At 36.0% G+C, this 19,944-nt stretch overlaps 1 protein-coding gene across 3 annotated transcripts in view; it reads left to right on the forward strand.

Moving 5' to 3' along the window:
• Positions 1–294: 294 nt before the first annotated feature.
• LOC136029928 (putative inorganic phosphate cotransporter) overlaps positions 295–19,944 on the forward strand; it is a 35,646-nt gene continuing 15,996 nt past the window's right edge. Inside the window, exon 1 of one of the 3 annotated variants that reach the window (XM_065708457.1) lies at positions 295–356. In XM_065708457.1, the coding sequence (XP_065564529.1) occupies positions 314–356 (43 nt within the window). In that variant the 5' untranslated portion in view covers positions 295–313. Of the gene's footprint in view, positions 357–487; positions 540–11,800; positions 11,830–19,944 lie in introns of those variants that run through there. The other 2 variants (XM_065708459.1, XM_065708460.1) reach the window with 2 other exon arrangements.

Here is a 19,944-nt window from a genome sequence, read left to right on the forward strand (position 1 = left end):
CAAACATTTTGTAGCATCTTCAAGAAGCTACGGCTTGATATTAAAAGCGGTATCTTTCACCAATGAATACTTGAGTACTTTTTAAATACAAATTTTCAATTTTAACATGGGATTTTCGAAGTCCATCAGTTCACTTAATCACGGCCTTAACTAAATGTCAAGTTCATTAGCAATTTATTATGTCCAACAGATCATACCCAATTTGGTTCAATAGGTCAATGTGCGTTTTTAGGAAACGGGTTTTGAGAATACAATATAAATCACACCTAGGTCCTTTTGCTTTGAACGCTTACTTCCGCCAGTAGAACTAGATATGTTTGTGTTTTCGCTATGGTTCAACCAGACTTTTCGTGCTGGTGAGTGTTAATTACGGATACATTGTTAATAGGCTCATAGGCGCTGGCACGGGGGGGGGGGGGCATGCCCCTATGGTAACTTGGGAGTATAAAATTATTATAAGGAAACCAAAGAAAAGATATCAAAATAGGGAAAAACCATGGAAAATGTGTGCACCCCATTGCCGTTATATTTTAGTGTTTGTAAGTAGGCTATCGTTTGATTTATTTTTTGTAATTACATACCTTTTAAGTTTTTTTTTATAATTTTACTTTAATTGACATACTTTGGGAAAAAATATAAACCTTAGAGTAAAGAGAGAGGTGTTTAGGAGAGAGCAAATCCACTCATATACGTAATAATTTCTGTTTGTTTAAGTCTTAATGTGGATCCTTACTTTCAGTTGAAAAAACTTATTTTCTTATAAATAATTTCTGATCGTTTAAAAAAAACATCTGGTTCTACCTCCAGGAAAAATTTCCCTCCCCACAGAATTATCCTCTGGACAATTCAATCCTGACGAAAATTTACCCCGACCATTTACGTTTAACATCACCACGCATAAAATTTAACCAGTAAAGAGAAAACAAGACATATAAGGAAATTTCGTATAGGAATTCTGGCAGTGTAAAATTTTCCCTGAAAAGTTTACGCCCTGGAACTTCCCTTTCAATGGAAAATTCTTCCTATGCAAAACTCTTCCTTCAGAAAATTCATCCTCCCCTCCCCACCATAAAAGATGTGTACTTCCCAATAATAAATACTAAACGTAAATAATGGGCAAATTTATAACCTAAAAACCTTTCCCCATGGGCTCTAGGGGGTCATTTTATCTCCAAAGACATATTTATTTGGCTTATAAACTATGCTAAACAAAAAAGCTGTCTCAAAATTTGATCTAGCTATTTTGGGATAAGGGGTGCGGGAAGGGGCATAATTGCCCTCCAATTTTTTTCGTTACTTAAAAAGGGCACTTGGACTTTTCCTTTCGGTCAAAGTGAGCCCTCTCCTGACGTTCTAGACCAACTGGGCCGATCTGATCACCCCTGGAAAAAAATAAATAAACAAGCATCCGTGATCTTTCTTCTGGCAAAAATAACAGAATTCCACATTTTTGCAGATATTAGCTTAAAACCTCAACAGTATGGTTCTGTGATATGTTGAACTTGACGGTGTAATTTTCATTAAAATTCTTCGACTTCTAGAGGGTCTTTTCCTTTTTTTCGAAAATCGGACAAATTTTCTCAGGCTTGTACTTCTTGATGGTTAGGACTAAACTTAATGAAACTTATCAAACAGTTCGTTGGTAACGAACTGTAGTAAGGAGCGACCCGGCTCAATAGTAACCAAAACTCTAAAAATTTGAATTTTGATATCAATAGCAACATCAAAAGAATCGCATTTTAATGCTGATTTTAAATATATAAGTTTCATCAAGTTTAGTCCTACCCATCAAAAGTTACGAGCCTGAGAAAATTTGCCTTATTTAGGAAAATAGGGGGAAACACCCCCTAAAAGTCGTAGGATCTTAACGAAAATGACACCATCAGATTCAGCGTATCAGAGAACCCTACTCTAGAAGTTTCAAGCTCCTATCTACAAAAATGTGGAATTTTGTATTTTTTGCCAGAAGACAAATCACGGGTGCGTGTTTATTTGTTTTTTTGTTTTTTTGTTTTTTTCCCCAGGGGCCATCGTATCGACCAAGTGGTCCTAGAATGTCGCAAGAGGGCTCATTCTAACGAAAATGAAAAGTTCTAGTGCCCTTTTTAAGTGACCAAAAAAATTGGAGGGCATCTAGGCCCCCTCCCAGGCTCATTTTTTTCCCAAAGTCAACAGATCAAAATTTTGAGATAGCCAATTTGTTTAACATAGTCGAAAACCATAATAACTATGTCTTTGGGGATGACTTACTCCCCCACAATCCCAGGGGGAGGGGCTGCAAGTTACAAACTTTGACCAGTGTTTACATATAGTAATGGTTATTGGGAAGTGTACAGACGTTTTCAGGGGGATTTTATTTTGTTTGGGGGTGGGGCTGAGGAGAAGGGGCTATGTTGGAGGATCTTTCCTTGGAGTAATCTGTCATGGGGGAAGAAATATTCAATGACAAGGGGGCAGGATTCTCTAGCATTACTGTAAGAAAACAATGAAAAATAAACATGAAAACGTTTTTTCAAATGAAAGGAAGAAGTAGCATTGAAACTTAAAACGAACAGAGATTTTTACGCATATGAGGGGTTCTAAAAATACTTTAGCATAAAGATCGAGGTATTTAGGAGGAGATAAATACCTTGCTCTTTATGCTAAAGTATTTTTAGTAATTTCAACTATTTATTCTACGGCTTTTCTGATTCAGGGGTCATTCTTAAAGAATTGGGACAAAACTTACGATTTAGTGTAACGAGCGAGGTATTAACCAGGGTACAAACCCCCTCGTATACATAATAAAAATATAAGGTTATGAAAGTTTGTTACGTAAGTTAATTCTTAAGTTACGTATATTTTTTACTAATGAAAACGTTCGTTAAAAATTAAAAGTTCTAGTTGCCTTTTTAAGTAACCGAAAAATTGGAGGGCAACTAGGCCTCCTTCTCCACCCCTTATTTCTCAAAATCGTCTGATCAAAACTAAGAGAAAGCCATTTAGCCAAAATAATTAATTTGCAAATTTCATTTTAATAATTTATGTGCGGAGAGACAAAACCAAACATGCATTAATTCAAAAACGTTCAGAAATTAAATAAAAAAACTAATTTTTTTAGCTGAAAGTAAGGAGCGACATTAAAACTTAAAACGAACAGAAATTACTCCGTATATGAAATGAGTTGTCTCCTCCTCAATCCCTCGCTCTTTACGCTAAAGTTTGACTCTTTGCCACAATTCTACTTTTTAAAACAATTAAAAGCTTTAGCGTAAAGAGCGAGGGATTGAGGAGGGGACAACTCATTTCATATACGGAGTAATTTCTGTTCGTCTTAAGTTTTAATGTCGCTCCTTACTTTCAGCTAAAAAAATTAGTTTTTTTTATTTAATATATTTTGAATCAACATAATAAGCCAATTCTTTTGATGTATCTATTAGTATCAAAATTCTATTTGCTACAGTTTTGGTTACTATTGAGCCAGGTCACTGTTTGTTTACAGTTCGTTGCCACGGACTGTTTGATTAGCCATCAGAATCCAAACAGAGATAATTTTTTCTGCGTTACAAAAAGTATTGTATTTACAAGACTTTACAGTTTCATGAAATGTAATTAAAAAAAAAATCAAAAGGGTTTTTCAGCTAAAGCAATTAGCAAGTTTAAAACTTAAAACAAATTGAAATTATTCTGTATAAGGGAGACTCCCCCCTTCTCAACATCTTGCTCACTAAACAGAAGTCTTTTGGTCCTTTGAAATATCTTTTTTTTTCATCGAATTGCAAATTTTACTAAAAAATTTGCACAAAAGACAAACTTAACAGTAAAGAATAAGGAGCTAAAGAGGAGACAGTCCCCTTTATATAAAGAATAATTGTTCAAATAATTTTCAAATCTGTTCCTTGCTTTCAGTTGTAAACCCCCTTTTTTAATTTCTGATTGTTTTCCAAATCATATCCAGGCCTAACTAAAATATAATTTGAGGTACCAGTGTCTTAATTCCCTGGTTAATTGCTTTTAAAATTCTTAAATCAATAATTGTACGTTGATTATTACCGTCCTATGTTTAAATTTTAAATTCTGATTTCTGATAAATTTTGAATATATTTTAAAAAATTTATAACTTTGGAAAAAAGTCCTTGTTAATATTACTAATAAAGAATTTCGGTTGGATGAAAAGGAGTATTGTTAGTATGGAAGAAAATTATGTGAGACTTTTCATCTTCTGCATTACTGAAGCTATCACAACCTTTGCAGTAGTTTTATCTTATCGATAAATACATTACATACATTTGTCTAAATGCATTTAAGTACTTCGCATAAATAGAAAAAGAAAATATTACCATTAAAATTACTGAATACTAAGTTCCTAGCAGCATTTGACCTCCCAAAGAAATTTTTGGGCGGGATTGATGATGACCTGTTTTGCCTTTTCCATGAATCTATGTCAGGAAGGATATTAAGTGGGAGGATCTCTCCATGGAGGAATTTTTCGTTGTGGAAGGCAATTTTTCATGAAGGGGATGCCGGATTTCTTAGCATTATTTAAACAAAATTCCGAAAATTTGTTTTATATTGAAAGTAAGGAGCAACACTAAAACTTGACAAGAATATAAATTATGACATATATGAAGGGTTTCATCCCCTGGTCAACACCTCGCTCTTTACACTAAAGTTTTTTTTTTAGTATTTTCAAATATGTTCTGATTAAACGGTCTTTGTGACTCAGGAGTCATTTTATGAATACTATGTGCTGGTATATATGGGAATTTTACATTTTAATTGTATAGAGAAACTTTTTAATTAATTCCTTCTCCCCTCTACCTCTTCTAACATTTATCTGAAGCCTCAAGTAGAGCAAGCAGTTTGTCCATAAAAATGTAAATTTATAGGAATCTACCCTTTCCCCACTTAAACAAGGACTTAACCCTCTCCTAATTATAGCTGATACACAATTGCAGAACACTATACGCAGCCTAATTTCATTACAAATAAAGCGAATCAACTTGGCTGAATACAGGACTGCCACCGTATGGCATTACTCCTTTTGTCACTGGGAAGCCTAAGATATAGTTATTGGTACTTTCGAGTCAATCAACTTCTTAGAATTTTAAACTGATTACAAATTCGTCCTCTTAGGGGTAAAGTCATAGTTTAGTGCCCTAAAATGGCAGAAAACAAGACTTTCCCCTGACGCAGTCTATATGGTCACTTTAAAAAGTGCTTTAAATTTACGCTTGAGTGAGTTCCCTCCCAATTATCTTGGACCTTCAGTTTGATACAGTCACCCCTAGGAATAAAACAAAACAAATAGACATGCATCGACGATGTTTTTTCTAAAAAAAAAAAAAAAAAAAAATGCAAATTCGCCATTTTTAAGATTGAAGCTTGAAACCTCTAAGGTAGGCTGTTCTGATATGATGTATCTAATAAAAGTATTTTCAACAAGATCGCTTGTTTTTTGGAGGTTGTTTCCTCTTTTTTTGAAAATCAGGCAAATATTCTCTGATTTTTGGTTTTGGGTGCGTAACAATAAAATGAAAGAATTTTATAGATTTAGAATCAGCATAAAAAGCGTTTGCTGCCCGTGTGGCGATTGTCATGAGAATTCCATTTTTATTTTAGTGAAAATTGACCCAAGTCACTTTTCATTTCAACCACTTCGTGGTTACGAAGTGTAGTAAGGAGCGTCCCAGCTCAATAGTAACCGAAACTCTAAAAAACAGAACTTTGATACCAATAGTGACATCAAAATAATCACATTTTATTTCTGATTTTAAATATATAAGTTTAATCAAGTTTAGTCTTACCCATAAAAAGTTACGAGCCCGAGAAAATTTGCCTTATTTCAGATAATAGGGGGAAACATCCCCTTTTTTGTTCCCAGGGGTGATCGTATCAACTCAGTGGTCCTAGAATGTTACGAAAGGGCTCATTCTAACGGGGCCACAAGTTACAAAGTATGTTTATTACTAACAAAAACGTTCGTACAAAAAATAGAAAAATCTAATTGCATTCTTAAGTAACAAAAAATTTTTCGATCGATCAGAACTATGAGAAAGCCATTTAGCAAAAAACAACTAATATGCAAATTTCGTTTTAATTGTTCATGTGGTGAGCCAAAATTAAAATATACATTAACTAAAAAACGTTCTGAAATTAGATAAAAAAAATTAGTTTCTTTAACTGCAAGAAAAGAATGACATTAAACTTAAAACAAACAGAAATTACTCCGTATATGAGGGGGGTTGTTCCCTCTGAAACGCCTCACTCTTTACGCTAAAGTTTTTTTTATTGTTTAAAAAAGTAGAGTTGCGACAAAGAGTCAAACTTTAGCGTAAAGAGCGAGGCGTTGCGGATGGGACAACCCCTTTCATATACGGAGTAATTTCTGTTCGTTTTAAGTTTTAATGTCGCTTCTTACTTGCAGTTAAAAAAACTGTTTTTTTTATTTCATTAGCGTTAAACAGGTGTAAGTATATTTACTCTCAGTTGACTAACCGTATTTCAAACAGTTGGGTGTGCGAAAAGTGTCATTTCATCCCCCTTTCTAGGGTGACAACAAAGAAAGGTTTTGTTGGCTAGGGCACGTTCTTCGGGTGAAGGATGACAGATTACGAAAGATTGCTCTTTTCAGCCAACCGTCCACGGCTAACTAAAAAGCAGGTCGTCCTAGGCAGTGTTGCAAGAAAGTCGCATGGAAAGATTTAGGGGAAATGGAAGCTTACTCGGAGGGTGTAAAGTGGAGGTCTTTGATTAGATTATTATGTATGAGGACAGTGCGTAGTTCTGGTGGCCTCAGGTGGCTTGGTGCTGCGGTGAGTTTTTCGGAGTAGAAGTAAACAGTCCAGCTTGTTGGCAAATATACTTGATAGTCCCTTTAAGTACCAGTTTGACAATTCCCACGAAAATACATTTGCATTAAATATACTATTTATTACATTGATTAAATATGGAATATGTAATCAAGGATCTGGTATAAAAAAGCAACTTCATTCGATCCTTATAAATAAAGTCAAGAATCAGTGATAAAAAAAAAAATCTTAAAGTGAATATTTGTTTGTTTGATGTTGATAAGGTGGGCTCATTTCTTTTTTTTTTCAAATAAGTTGCCAGTCTTCGGTCACCCTCGCTTGCGCACTGTTTTTGTTTTGTTTTTCGGATTGATATTTGCCGAGTGTCAGTTGTTTTGTGGGTGGGTTTCCGTCTTGTGGTGAGTCGTGGATTTATTGATATTTATTTTATGCATTTGTTTTTGTTTCTTTTTTTTTTGTCAAATAGGTGTGCTATATTGTTATACCGGGTCTTTGTCAATCGACCTTGTGTCTCCGGCTAAACCCTTTTTTTTATATGGTGGGTGTTATACAGAAGTTTAAATAATAATCTTGAATCTTGAACCATGTTAATTAAAACAGTTTTATTTGATACCTTTTACTTTTAATACCAACAGATCCCTAATCAGTTACTATTACCCAATTTTACGGACAGGCCGAGTAAGACAACTCCAGTGCGCCGACTGAATCCATCTGTGAAGCACAATTCTTTCATATAGTAAATAATTAAGTCGCATCAGTGGAAAATCAGGTCCAAAAAATAACGAGCATCAAAGTAAAGAAACATCAAGCCTGGATGCTTACTGCAGATGCGAAAGTGGAGGATGCAGGAAAGGCTGTAGCTGCTCAAAAATGAAAGGAAGCAGGCGGCTTATGCTCTTGCCACGGAACAAGGAGGGCATGCAGAGAGTCTGACCTTGCCTCATCTGAATTCTCGGAAGAAGATAATGAGGGATATTTTTAAAAGTTTTATTTAATACCTTTTACTTTTAATTACAAAAGGTTTTACCCAATTTTGCAGACAGGCCGAGTAAGACAACTCCACTGTGCCGACTGAATCCATCTGTGAAGTACAATTCTCTCATGTAGTAAATAGTCCAGTCCCATCAGGGGCAAATCAGGTCCGAAAAAATAGTAAACATCAAAGTAAAGAAGCATCAAGCCAGGAAGCTTACTACAGATGCAAAAGTGGAGGATACAGGAAAGACTGTAGCTGCTCAAAAATGAATGGATGTAGGTAGTTTATGCTCCTGCCACGGAACGAAGAGGACATGCAGAGATTCTGACCTTGCCCCATCTGAATTCTTGGAAGAAGAAAATGAGGAGTATGTTTAAAAATTTTATTTGATACCTTTTGCTTTTAATTACAACAGGTCCCTAATCAGTTACTATTATCCAATTTTGCGGACAAGCCGAGTAAGACAACTCCAGTGTGCCGACTGAATCCATCTATGAAGCACAATTCTTTCATGTTGTAAATAGTTCAGTTGTATCAGTGGCAAATGAGGTCCGAAAAAATAATAAGCATCAAAGTAAAGAAGCATCAAGCCTGGAAGCCTACTGCAGATGCAAAAGTGAAATATACAGGGAAGACTGTAACTGCTCAAAAATTAAAAGATGCAGGCACCTTATACTCCTGGCACGGAACGAGGAGGGCACGCAAAGAGTCTGACCTTGCCCCATCTGATTTCTTGGAAGAAGAAAATGAGGAATATTTTTGAAAGTTTTATTTGATACCTTTCACTTTTAATTACTACAGGTCCCTAATCAGTTACTATTATCCGATTTTGCGGACAAGCCGAGTAGGACCACTCCAGTGTGCCGACTGAATCCATCTGTGAAGTACAATTCTTTCATGTAGTTACTACAGGTCCCTAATCAGTTACTATTACCCAATTTACAGGCCGAGTAAGACAACTCCAGTGCGTTGACAAAATCCATCTTTGAAGCACATTTCTTTTATGTAGTAAAAAATTCAGTCGTATCAGTGGCGAATCAGGTCCGAAAAAATAATAAGCATCAAAGTAAAGAAGCCTGGAAGCTTACTGCAAATGCAAAGGTGGAAGATGCAGGAAAGATTGTAGCTACTCAAAAATGAAAGGATTCAGGCAGCTTATTCTTCTGCCACGGAACGAGGAGGGCAAGCAGAGAGTCTGACCTTGCCCCATCTGAATTCTTGGAAGAAGAAAATGAGGAGTATGTTTAAAAATTTTATTTGATACCTTTTACTTTTAATTACAACAATTCCCTAATCAGTCACTATTACCCAATTTTACGGACAGGCCAAGTAAGACAACTCCAGTGCACCGACTGAGCCCATCTGTGAAGCACAATTCTTTCATTTAGTAAATAGTTCAGTCGTATCAGTGGCAAATCAGGTTCGAAAAATAATTGCAGACCCCTTAGTACACCAGAAAACATATTCGTCCATTCTAAAAATACTTTTTTAGTCAAATTTTTTTTAAACCTATTTTCATTTTTAAGTAAAAATTAAAAATTTTAGACAGTTAGGAAGCTTGAAGTATTCCTACCCTTTGAAGCAAAAAAAAATTATGTTCCTTTTCACGATACGGCTAGTGATCATTTCAGTGAAACTGCAAAAAGAAAATCGCAGACATTTAAAAAATAAAAATAGTTTATATTTTTCTAGCTCAAATTGTACGGAATTGAATGAATTTTTTTTTCTAAAATAGAAAAAAATTTGTTACCTTAAAGATATTTCGAGTTTTTAGCCTTTCTATGAGATATTCGTTGAATTTTACAGCACTTATTTTGAAATTGCAGTAAATTGTTAAAAAAGTGTTTTTGTTCAATTTAGAAATCATATTCTTGCAGTTCTAGATATCTTCTTTTGATTGATGTAACATTACGCCAGATATCTCAACCCAGTAACTCGTAAAAACATCCTGAATTGTCACACTTAGTTATAGGCTAAATTTGGCAGTTTTGGCCTATATCTCAGAAACCCCCCAACAGTGAACATGTACCCCATAATATTTGTTTTCAACATGGTAAACTACACTAAGATCCGTCCTCAGCCTTTTTACCTTCCGGCATGCGTGGGTGCACTATACAGAATCTGGCGCTTTGACTATAATATTTTCTGATGGAATGATGTAGAAAAAAAGAATTCTGATTGTTAGGCTACCTTGTTTAATGAAACTTCAATTTTGAAACTCAAGCAAATGTTGTCAAAATAAAACCGTGCTTTCCAAGATTGAAAAAGTTCTAATAGGGAAAATTTGAGCCCCCACCCTTCCCGAAAAAAAAGAAGTTTTAAAATTTCTCGGGGAGAGGATACGGTATCCAAGGATCATATTTTCAGCACGGATCAGTCTTAATCTCGGTAAGTTAATTTTACCTTGAGAACTAGCCTAGAGGGCGTTTTTTCTTATAAAACAGAACACAGAGGAGACCAGAAATACTGAAGAAAAGAGACTCTTGGTAGCTCTTTGGTAGTTGAAATGGTGCTGTCTGTTGGCACCTATACTTGGGGGTTCTATATAGTACGGGTTTAAAAATTTCTCAAAACAGACAGCTGAATTAAATGTGGTATTTATTACGTTGAATATATGATTTTTTTTATACTTATTATATACAAGTTTTTGGAGCTTTTTCTTATCAAATGCAAAACAAGAATGCAATAAGGCATTAGTTTACTTAGTTTTCATTGTGCTTTGGGAAAGCCAGTCTTAAGATAGGGAATTTCATTTGAACTTAACGGAGCTTGCAGGTGAATAATCTTCGTTTTGTCCCTCCCTTCCCATGTGAGAATTCATAATCTGTCTTCAAAAAGCCCATAATGCATTCATCCATTTCCTACTCTTTGTCACGAGGAGTCACCACAGACTAATGGCTGCCCTGGAATACAAAATATATTAATAATTATCAAAAGAAGAAAATGAAAAAGTATGCCCATTTAAATGCTCATGGCCCTTAAAATCCTTGTAAGCATTTCATTTCTAGGCTGATTCTCCATAAAATCTGATATAAGTATCTTGTGTTGCTGGAGTATAATCCCTTGTAGTTTTTACCTTCGATTGTTACACCCCCCCCCCCACTTAGGGTTATTCCCTCATGGTAAAATACCCTCTCACAAAAATTATCCCATAGAAAATTCCCCTCACCTGTAAAATTGAGCAGCTGAAGCACCAATAAGAAAATAAAAAGAGTAGAACAAACAAGGTGTTTTGGAATATTCTGCTGATTTTCCAAAATACATGTAGAATAAATAGTATAGAGTATTCTATAGTATTCATTTTTGTACTTTTATTTACTTAAGCTTTTCTGCATTTCAAGGGGTTGTGTTATCATTACTGGGTAGCATAAAGACTAAAATAAAATATTTGAAAATATGTAATTAACAGCAACCATGGGAGGAGTGCCCCACAATGAAAGTGCACCAAATACTGGCTGGGACAAAAAATTACAAGTAATTACTTCCTTCTGACTTGCTCTGGCACTGATATTTGTTGTACACGGTACAAGTTCAGCACTTGCAATGTCGGACGTGTCCATTAGGTGTGTATCCAACTTTTTCTTTTACTGCTAATTTTTACTATAGGGGAAAATTCCCCAAGTGGCAACTGTTTTAGAGTAAAGATTTACGTGGAAGAAGTGCCCGCAGAAGGGGATAGCAAAATGTAAAACCGACGAGGAGTTATTTTGATTCAATGATATTTTTCTAAGCAAAAATTTGGGCTCTGTATTTTAGAGCTATCATCAGCAAAGCAAATGGTAATTATTAATAATCTAATACTAAATTCAATCACTTTCTTAATCAAGTCAAGAAAGCCTCAAACGAAACCACTTGGGAACCCCTGAACTATTTGTTCATGCAGTAACATATAAATTGTGTTCAATTCTTAGTTAATTATAAACGTTAAATATTTAAATTTCAGTAATAGTTATATCTATTAAATATAAAGCTTGAGCAATTCTAAAGCACTCTCATTGATCAGTTTGCCTTACACGAGTGCTTGGGTGAAAAAAATCTATAGAAAAATGGATTTTAAAACAAGTGAGTTTTGTTCAACTTTTATTGCAAGTTTTTTTCGATTTTTTTTTCAACACGAACAGAGGCGATTTTTCAAGGTGACAAAAAATATTTCACAAGTGTTAAAAACCACATTGAAATATGTTGTTCCAAATATAACCACACAGTCTAAGCATATGCTTCTCCTCAAAATTCTTGTGAGTAAATAATGATTTTTTTTTCTTACTATTGGCTTAAAATGTTCCCAATAGGGTACAAGTTTTTATACTACAGCCATTTAGCTCTTAATTAAAATCTATACTTAGCAAATTAAAATTGAACATAATTTATTCTTCATTTAATTATAGCTGCACCGTGAGTAAGAAGAATAAAACTTGATTCTAATTACGTTCACATTACGGTGCCATATATTCCCTTCGTCCCCTGTTTGCCATACAATACCCACCTAAAATATACTTCTCACAAGACATCAACAATATTTAGTGAACAAAAAGTTCTTATGCAACTACTGACAGATTTTTTATGGTATTTGGTATTAACCAAGTGACATAGCGATCGCAAATTCTGTCGGTCTGTCTCTCTGTCGGTCTGCCTGTCCCAGTTTTGCTACTTTCGGCCCTTCCAGGTAAGCTAGGACGATGAAATTTGGCAGGCGTATCAGGAACCGGACCATATTAAATTAGAAATAGTCATTTTTGTGATTCGACAATCTAGGGGGGGGGGGGAGTGTTGTGCCAGTTAATTCGGAAATACTAGAAAAAATGAAGTATTTATAACTTACGAATAGGTTATGGGATCTTAATGAAATTTCACATTTAGAAGGGTATCGTGTCTCAGAGCTGCTATTTTAAATCCCAACCAGGTCCGGTGACAATGGGGGAGTTAGGGGGAACCTGAAATCTTGGAAAACGCTTAGAATGGAGGAATCGGGATGAAACTTGGTGGAAAAATAAGCAGAAGTGCTAGGTACATGATTGACCTAACCAAAACGGATCTGCTCTGTTTGGGGGAGGGGGGGGGGTCAATTCTCAAAAGTAAAAAAATGAGGTATTTTTAACTTACGAAGGAGAAATCGGATCCTAATGAAATTTGAAGTTTGGAAGAATATCGTAACCCAGAGCTCTTATTTTAGCTCCCGACTGTATCCGCTGACGTCGGGGGGAATTGAGGGGGGAGCCTAAAATCTCGGAAAACGCTTAGAGTCGAGGGATCGAGATGAAAATTGGTGGGGAAAATAAGCAAAAGTCCTAGATACGTGATTGACATAACCGGAACGGATCCACTCTCTTTGGGGGAGTTTCAATTCTGAAAAATTAGAAGAAATGAGGTATTTTTAACTTACGAAGGAGTGATCAGATCTTAATGAAATTTGATTTTCTCAGAGCTCTTTAAAATCCCAAATGGGATCCGGTGACATTGTGGGGAGTACGGGGGGGGGACCTAAAACCTTGGAAAAAGCTTAGAGTAGAGGAATCGGGATAAAACTTGGTAAAAATAATCATAAGTCCTAGATACGTGATTGAAATAACCGGAATGGTTCCGCTCTCCTTGGGGAAGTTGAGAAAGGAGGGTTAGTTCTGAAAAATTAAAAAAAATGAGGTATTTTAACTTACAAAGGAGTGATCGGATCTTAATGAAATTTTGGATCTTAATTCGGAAAATTAGAAAAATGAGCTATTTGTAACTTACGAACAGGTTATCAGATCTTAATGAAATTTAAAATTTAGAAGAATCTTGTCCTTCAGAGCTCTCTCTTTAAATACCAACCAGATCTGGTGATAATGGGGGGAGTTAGATGGGGGAAACCTGAAATCTTGGAAAACGTGAAAATTGAGGTATCTCTATCTTACGAATGGGTGATCGGATCTTAATGAAACTTGATATATAGGAATATTTTATCTCTCAGATACCCCATTTTGAATTCGAATCGGATCCAGAGACTGAGGAGGCTGGGGGGGGGGGAGGAAGCAGAAATCTTGGAAACCGGAAATCTTGGAAAACGCTTAGAGTGGAGATATCCGGATGTAACTTGATGGAAAGAATAAGAAAAAGTTCTTGATACATGATTGACATAATCGGAACGTATCTGCTCTCTTTGGTGGAGTTGGGGAGGGGATTTCCAGTAATTTGGCTAGTTTGGTGCTTCTGGACGTGCTAGGACGATGAAAATTGGCTGATGTGTCAGGGACCAGCACAAATTGACTTAATAACAGTCGTTTTCCCAATTCGACCATCTGGGAAGCTGGAGGGAGAGGAAAAATTGAAAAAAATTAGATATTTTTAACTTACGAATGGGTGATCGGATCTTAATGAAATTAGATATTTAGAAGTACTTCGTGTCTTAGAGCTCTTATTTTAAAATCTGACCGTATCGGTGACATTGGGGGAAACGGGAAATCTTGGAACACGCTTGGAGTGGAGAGATCGAGATGAAACTTGGTTGAAAGAATAAGCACAAGTCCTGTGATTGATAGCTCCCTCTTTGAGGGAGTTAGGGGGGTCCAGTGCTTTGGCAAGTCCGTTGCTTCTAGACGTGCTAGTACGATGAAAATTGGTAGGCGTATCAGGGACCTGCACAAATTGACTTGATAAAGTCGTTTTCCCGCATTCGAACATCTGGGGGGCTGAAGGGAGAGGAAAAATTAGAAAAAATGAGGTATTTTGAAATTACGAGCGGGTCATCAGATCTTTATGAATTTTGATATTTAGAAGGACATCGTGTCTCAGAGCTCTTATTTTAAATCCCGACCGGCATTAAGCCTCTGATTTTCTTTTTAAACTCAATCTATTGATTCTTAGAATTTTGTTAGAGCTCATGCCATATGAGCTCTTGGCTCTTCCTACCTCGTCACAAGTGCCATGTGAGCTCTTAGCTCTTGTTTTAAAACAAACTCATATGATTACTTACTATTGAAACTTTAAGCTTTGAGTTCGAATTCAAAGCACGCTTGTCCGATTAACTCAATAATGAGACAGGTAAGAAAGAGACATCCTTAGAATCAAAATTTCATCGTGAATCAAAAAATAAATTTGTTTGTGTTAGAAAGGAGCTTTAACACCCCTCCCAATATGCAAGTATACACTCTGAGTTGCATATATGCCCCAAATTTTTCTGTTGATCACTCGTTTTTGTTCCAATTGATCTAACAGTTTGTCGAAATAAGGGAAAATTCATTGCATCCACATAATTAAGGGTGCATACTTCAAAATTAGGAGAAGAAGGAAGACTAAAGATAATTCTCGACGTAACCGAAAGTATATTTCTACTCCATATGAAAGTCCCTTATTTTAAATATATGTCTATTTTTTAGCTGCCTCATTAGTAAATTAATCCAAAAACTTACCAAAACCGAAACTTTGAAAAGTTTAATCTTTTGGTAAAAACATATCATTTGGTATATATTAGATTTCCTTTTTAGGCTGATTTCCTCCATAAAATACTTACCCTGTCAACAAATCCCGTAGAAAATACCCCGCATACAAATTTGAGCAGCCAAAACGGATTTCTTTGATCTTCCGAATAAAATTTTGAAAATTTCGGTGAACAAGGTATTTCAGATGAAAAAAAATTATGAAAACTGGTTGAAAATTCTTGAAGAAAGAACGATTTTGCTTTTTTAGACAAGTCTAGATTCTTCACCAAGAAGAAGTCTAAGTAGTAAGAAAATGCTTAAGTAGTATCATAAATACTGGCTCGGTAAAAGATAGATGTAGGACTAATTAATCAAATGATATAAGTAACTTGTGTAGCTGGAGCATAATCCCTTGTAGTTTTTACCTTTGATTATTGCCTTCCCCTTGGGTCATTCCCTCATGGTAAAATACCCTCTTGCTAAAAATTACCCCATGGAAAATTCCCATCACCTGTAAAATTGATCAACCGAAGGGAAAACTGATCAACCGAAAAATTGATCAACCGTTTGGAAAAATCTATACTTAGCAAATTAAAATGGAACATAATTTATTCTTCATTTAATTATAGCTGCACCATCAGTGAGAAGAATAAAACTTGATTCTAATTACGTTCACATCACGGTGCCATATATTCCCTTCGTCCCCTGTTTGCCATACAATACCCACCTGAAATATACTTCTCACAAGACATCAACAATATTTAGCGAACAAAAAGTTTTTATGCAACTACTGACAGATTTTTTATGGTATTTGGTATTAACCAAGTGACATAGTGATCGCAAATTCTGTCGGTCTGTCTGTCTGTCCCAGTTTTGCTACTTTCGGCCCTTCCAGGTAAGGTAGGACGATGAAATTTGGCAGGCGTATCAGGGATCAGACCATTTTAAATTAGAAATAGTCATTTTTGCGATTCGACCGTCTGGGGGGGGGGGAGTGTTGGATCGGTTAATTCGGAAATACTAGAAAAAATGAAGTATTTTTAACTTACGAACAGGTTATGGGATCTTAATGAAATTTGATGTTTAGAAGGGTATCGTGTCTCAGAGCTGCTATTTTAAATCCCAACTAGATCCGGTAACATTGGGGGGAGTTAGGAGGAACCTAAAATCTTGGAAAACGCTTAGAATGGAGGGATCGGGATGAAACTTGGTGGAAAAAATAACCAGAAGTACTAGGTACGTGATTTACCTAACCGAAACGGATCTGCTCTGTTTGGGGGAGGGGGGTTAATTCTCAAAAATAAAAAAAATGAGGTATTTTTCACTTACGAAGGAGAAATCGGATCCTAATGAAATTTGAAGTTTGGAAGAATATCGTAATCCAGAGCTCTTATTTTAACTCCTGACTGGATCCGCTGACGTCGGGGGGAATTGAGGGGGGAACCTAAAATCTCGGAAAACGCTTAGAGTCGAGGGATCAGGATGAAAATTGGTGGGAAAAATAAGCACAAGTCCTAGATACGTGACTGACATAACCGGAACGGATCCGCTCTCTTTGGAGGAGTTTTTAATTCTGAAAAATTAGAAGAAATGAGGTGTCTTTAACTTACGAAGGAGTGATCAGATCTTAATGAAATTTGATTTTTGGAAGGATATCGTGTCTCAGAGCTCTTTAAAATCCCGAACGGGATCCGGTGACATTGTGGGGAGTACGAGGGGGGGGGGAACCTAACACCTTGGAAAAAGCTTAGAGTGGAGGAAACGGGATAAAACTTGGTGGTAAAAATAATCATAAGTCCTAGATACGTGATTGAAATAGCCGGAATGGTTCCACTCTCTTTGGGGGAGTTGGGAGAGGAGGGTAAATTCTGAAAAATTAAAAAATGATGTATTTTTAACTTACGAAGGAGTGATCGGATCTTAATGAAATTTCGAATCTTAATTCGGAAAATTAGAAAAAATTAGCTATTTGTAACTTACGAACAGGTAATCAGATCTTAATGAAATTTAAAATATAGAAGAATCTTGACCTTCAGAGCTCTCACTTTAAATACCAACCAGATCTGGTGATAATGGGGGGAGTTAGAGGGGGGAAACCGGAAATCTTGGAAAACATGAAAATTGAGGTATCTTTATCTTACGAATGGGTGATCGGATCTTAATGAAACTTGATATATAGAAATATTTTATTTCCCAGATACCGTGTTTTGAATTCAAATCGGATCCAGAGACTGAGGGGGCTGGGGGGGGGGGAGCAGAACACTTGGAAACTGGATATCTTGGAAAACGCTTAGAGTGGAAAGATCCAGATGTAACTTGATGGGAGGAATAAGCACAAGTTCTAGATACGTGATTGCCATAATTGGAACGTATCTGCTCTCTTTGGTGGAGTTGGGGAGGGGATTTCCAATACTTTGGCTAGTTTGGTGCTTCTGGACGTGCTAGGACGATGAAAGTTGGTTGATGTGTCAGGGACCTGCATAAATTGACTTGATAACAGTCGTTTTCCCAATTCGACCATCTGGGAAGCTGGAGGGAGAGGAAAAATTGAAAAAAATTAGATATTTTTAACTTACGAATGGGTGATCGGATCTTAATGAAATTAGGTATTTAGAAGTACTTCGTGTCTTAGAGCTCTTATTTTCAAATCTGACCGTATCCGGTGATATTGGGGGAAACGGGAAATCTTGGAACACGCTTGGAGTGGAGAGACCGAGATGAAACTTGGTGGAAAGAATAAGCACAAGTCCTGTGATGATATAACCTGACTCAATCTGCTCTCTTTTGGGGAGTTGGGAAGGGGGGGGGGGTGTTAATTCGGATAAATTAGAAAAAGTGAGGTATTTTCATCTTAAGAACAGGTGACTGGATCTTAATGAAATTTGATGTTTTGAAGGAACTCATGTCTCAGAGCTCTTATTGTAATCCCGACCAGATCTTGTGATATTTGGGGAGTTGGAGGGGTAAACCGCAAATCTTGGAAAACACCTAGAGTGGAGAGATCGTGATGAAACTTTGTGGGTAGAATAAGCAACTGTCGTAGATACATAATTGACGTAACCGGACTGTATCTATCCTCTTTGGGGGAGTTAGGGGGTCCAGTGCTTTGGCGAGTTCGTTGCTTCTGGACGTGCTAGTACGATGAAAATTGGTAGGCGTGTCAGGGACCTGCACAAATTGATTTGATAAAGTCGTTTTCCCGTATTCGAACATCTGGGGGGCTGAAGGGAGAGGAAAAAAATAGAAAAAATGAGGTATTTTGAACTTACGAGCGGGTGATCGGATCCTTATGAATTTTGATATTTAGAAGGACCTCGTGTCTCAGAGCTCTTAATTTAAATACCGACCGGCATTAAGCCTCTGATTTTCTTTTTAAATCAATCTATTGATTCTTAGAATTTTGTTAGAGCTCATGCCATATGAGCTCTTGGCTCTTCCTACCTCGTCACAAGTGCCTTGTGAGCTCTTAGCTCTTGTTTTAAAACAAACTCATATGATTACTTACTACAGAAACTTTAAGCTTTGAGTTCGAATTAAAAGCACGCTTGTCCGATTAACTCAATAATGAGACAGGTAAGAAAGAGACATTCTTAGAATCAAAATTTCATCGTGAATCAAAAAATAAATTTGTTTGTGTTAGAAAGGAGCTTTAAAACCCCTCCCAATATGCAAGTATACACTCTGAGTTGCATATATGCCCCAAATTTTTCTGTTGATCACTCGTTTTTGTTCCAATTGATCTAACAGTTTGTCGAAATAAGGGAAAATTCATTGCATCCACATAATTAAGGGTGCATACTTCAAAATTAGGAGAAGAAGGAAGACGAAAGATAATTCTCGACGTAACCGAAAGTATATTTCTACTCCATATGAAAGTCCCTTATTTTAAATATATGTCTATTTTTTAGCTGCCTCATTAGTAAATTAATCCAAAAACTTACCAAAACCGAAACTTTGAAAAGTTTAATCTTTTGGTAAAAACATATCATTTGGTATATATTAGATTTCCTTTTTAGGCTGATTTCCTCCATAAAATACTTACCCTGTCAACAAATCCCGTAGAAAATACCCCGCATACAAATTTGAGCAGCCAAAACGGATTTCTTTGATCTTCCGAATAAAATTTTGAAAATTTCGGTGAACAAGGTATTTCAGATGAAAAAAAATTTATGAAAACTGGTTGAAAATTCTTGAAGAAAGAACGATTTTGCTTTTTTAGAGAAGTCTAGATTCTTCACCAAGAAGAACTCTAAGTAGTAAGAAAATGCTTAAGTAGTATCATAAATTCTGGCTCGGTAAAAGATAGATGTAGGACTAATTAATCAAATGATATAAGTAACTTGTGTAGCTGGAGCATAATCCCTTGTAGTTTTTACCTTTGATTATTGCCTTCCCCTTGGGTCATTCCCTCATGGTAAAATACCCTCTTGCTAAAAATTATCCCATGGAAAATTCCCATCACCTGTAAAATTGATCAACCGAAGGGAAAACTGGAAAAATAAAAAGAGCAAAGAAAACAAGGGATTTTGGAATATTCTACTTATTTTCCAAAATACATGTAGAATATATAGTTTAGAGTATCCTATAACATTTATTTTTAAACATTTATTTACTTAAAATTTTCTACACTTTAAGGGGTTGAGTTATAATTATTAGGCAGCATAAAGACTAAAAAAATATTTGAAAATATGAAATTAACAGCAACTATGAAGCAGAGCCCCATAACGAAAGTGCACTAAAATACTGGCTGGGACCAAAAAGAACAAGTAATTTCTTCCTGTGGACT

Source organism: Artemia franciscana, chromosome 8 (genome assembly GCF_032884065.1).
Source record: "Artemia franciscana chromosome 8, ASM3288406v1, whole genome shotgun sequence".
In the NCBI taxonomy this organism is placed as follows: domain Eukaryota; kingdom Metazoa; phylum Arthropoda; class Branchiopoda; order Anostraca; family Artemiidae; genus Artemia; species Artemia franciscana.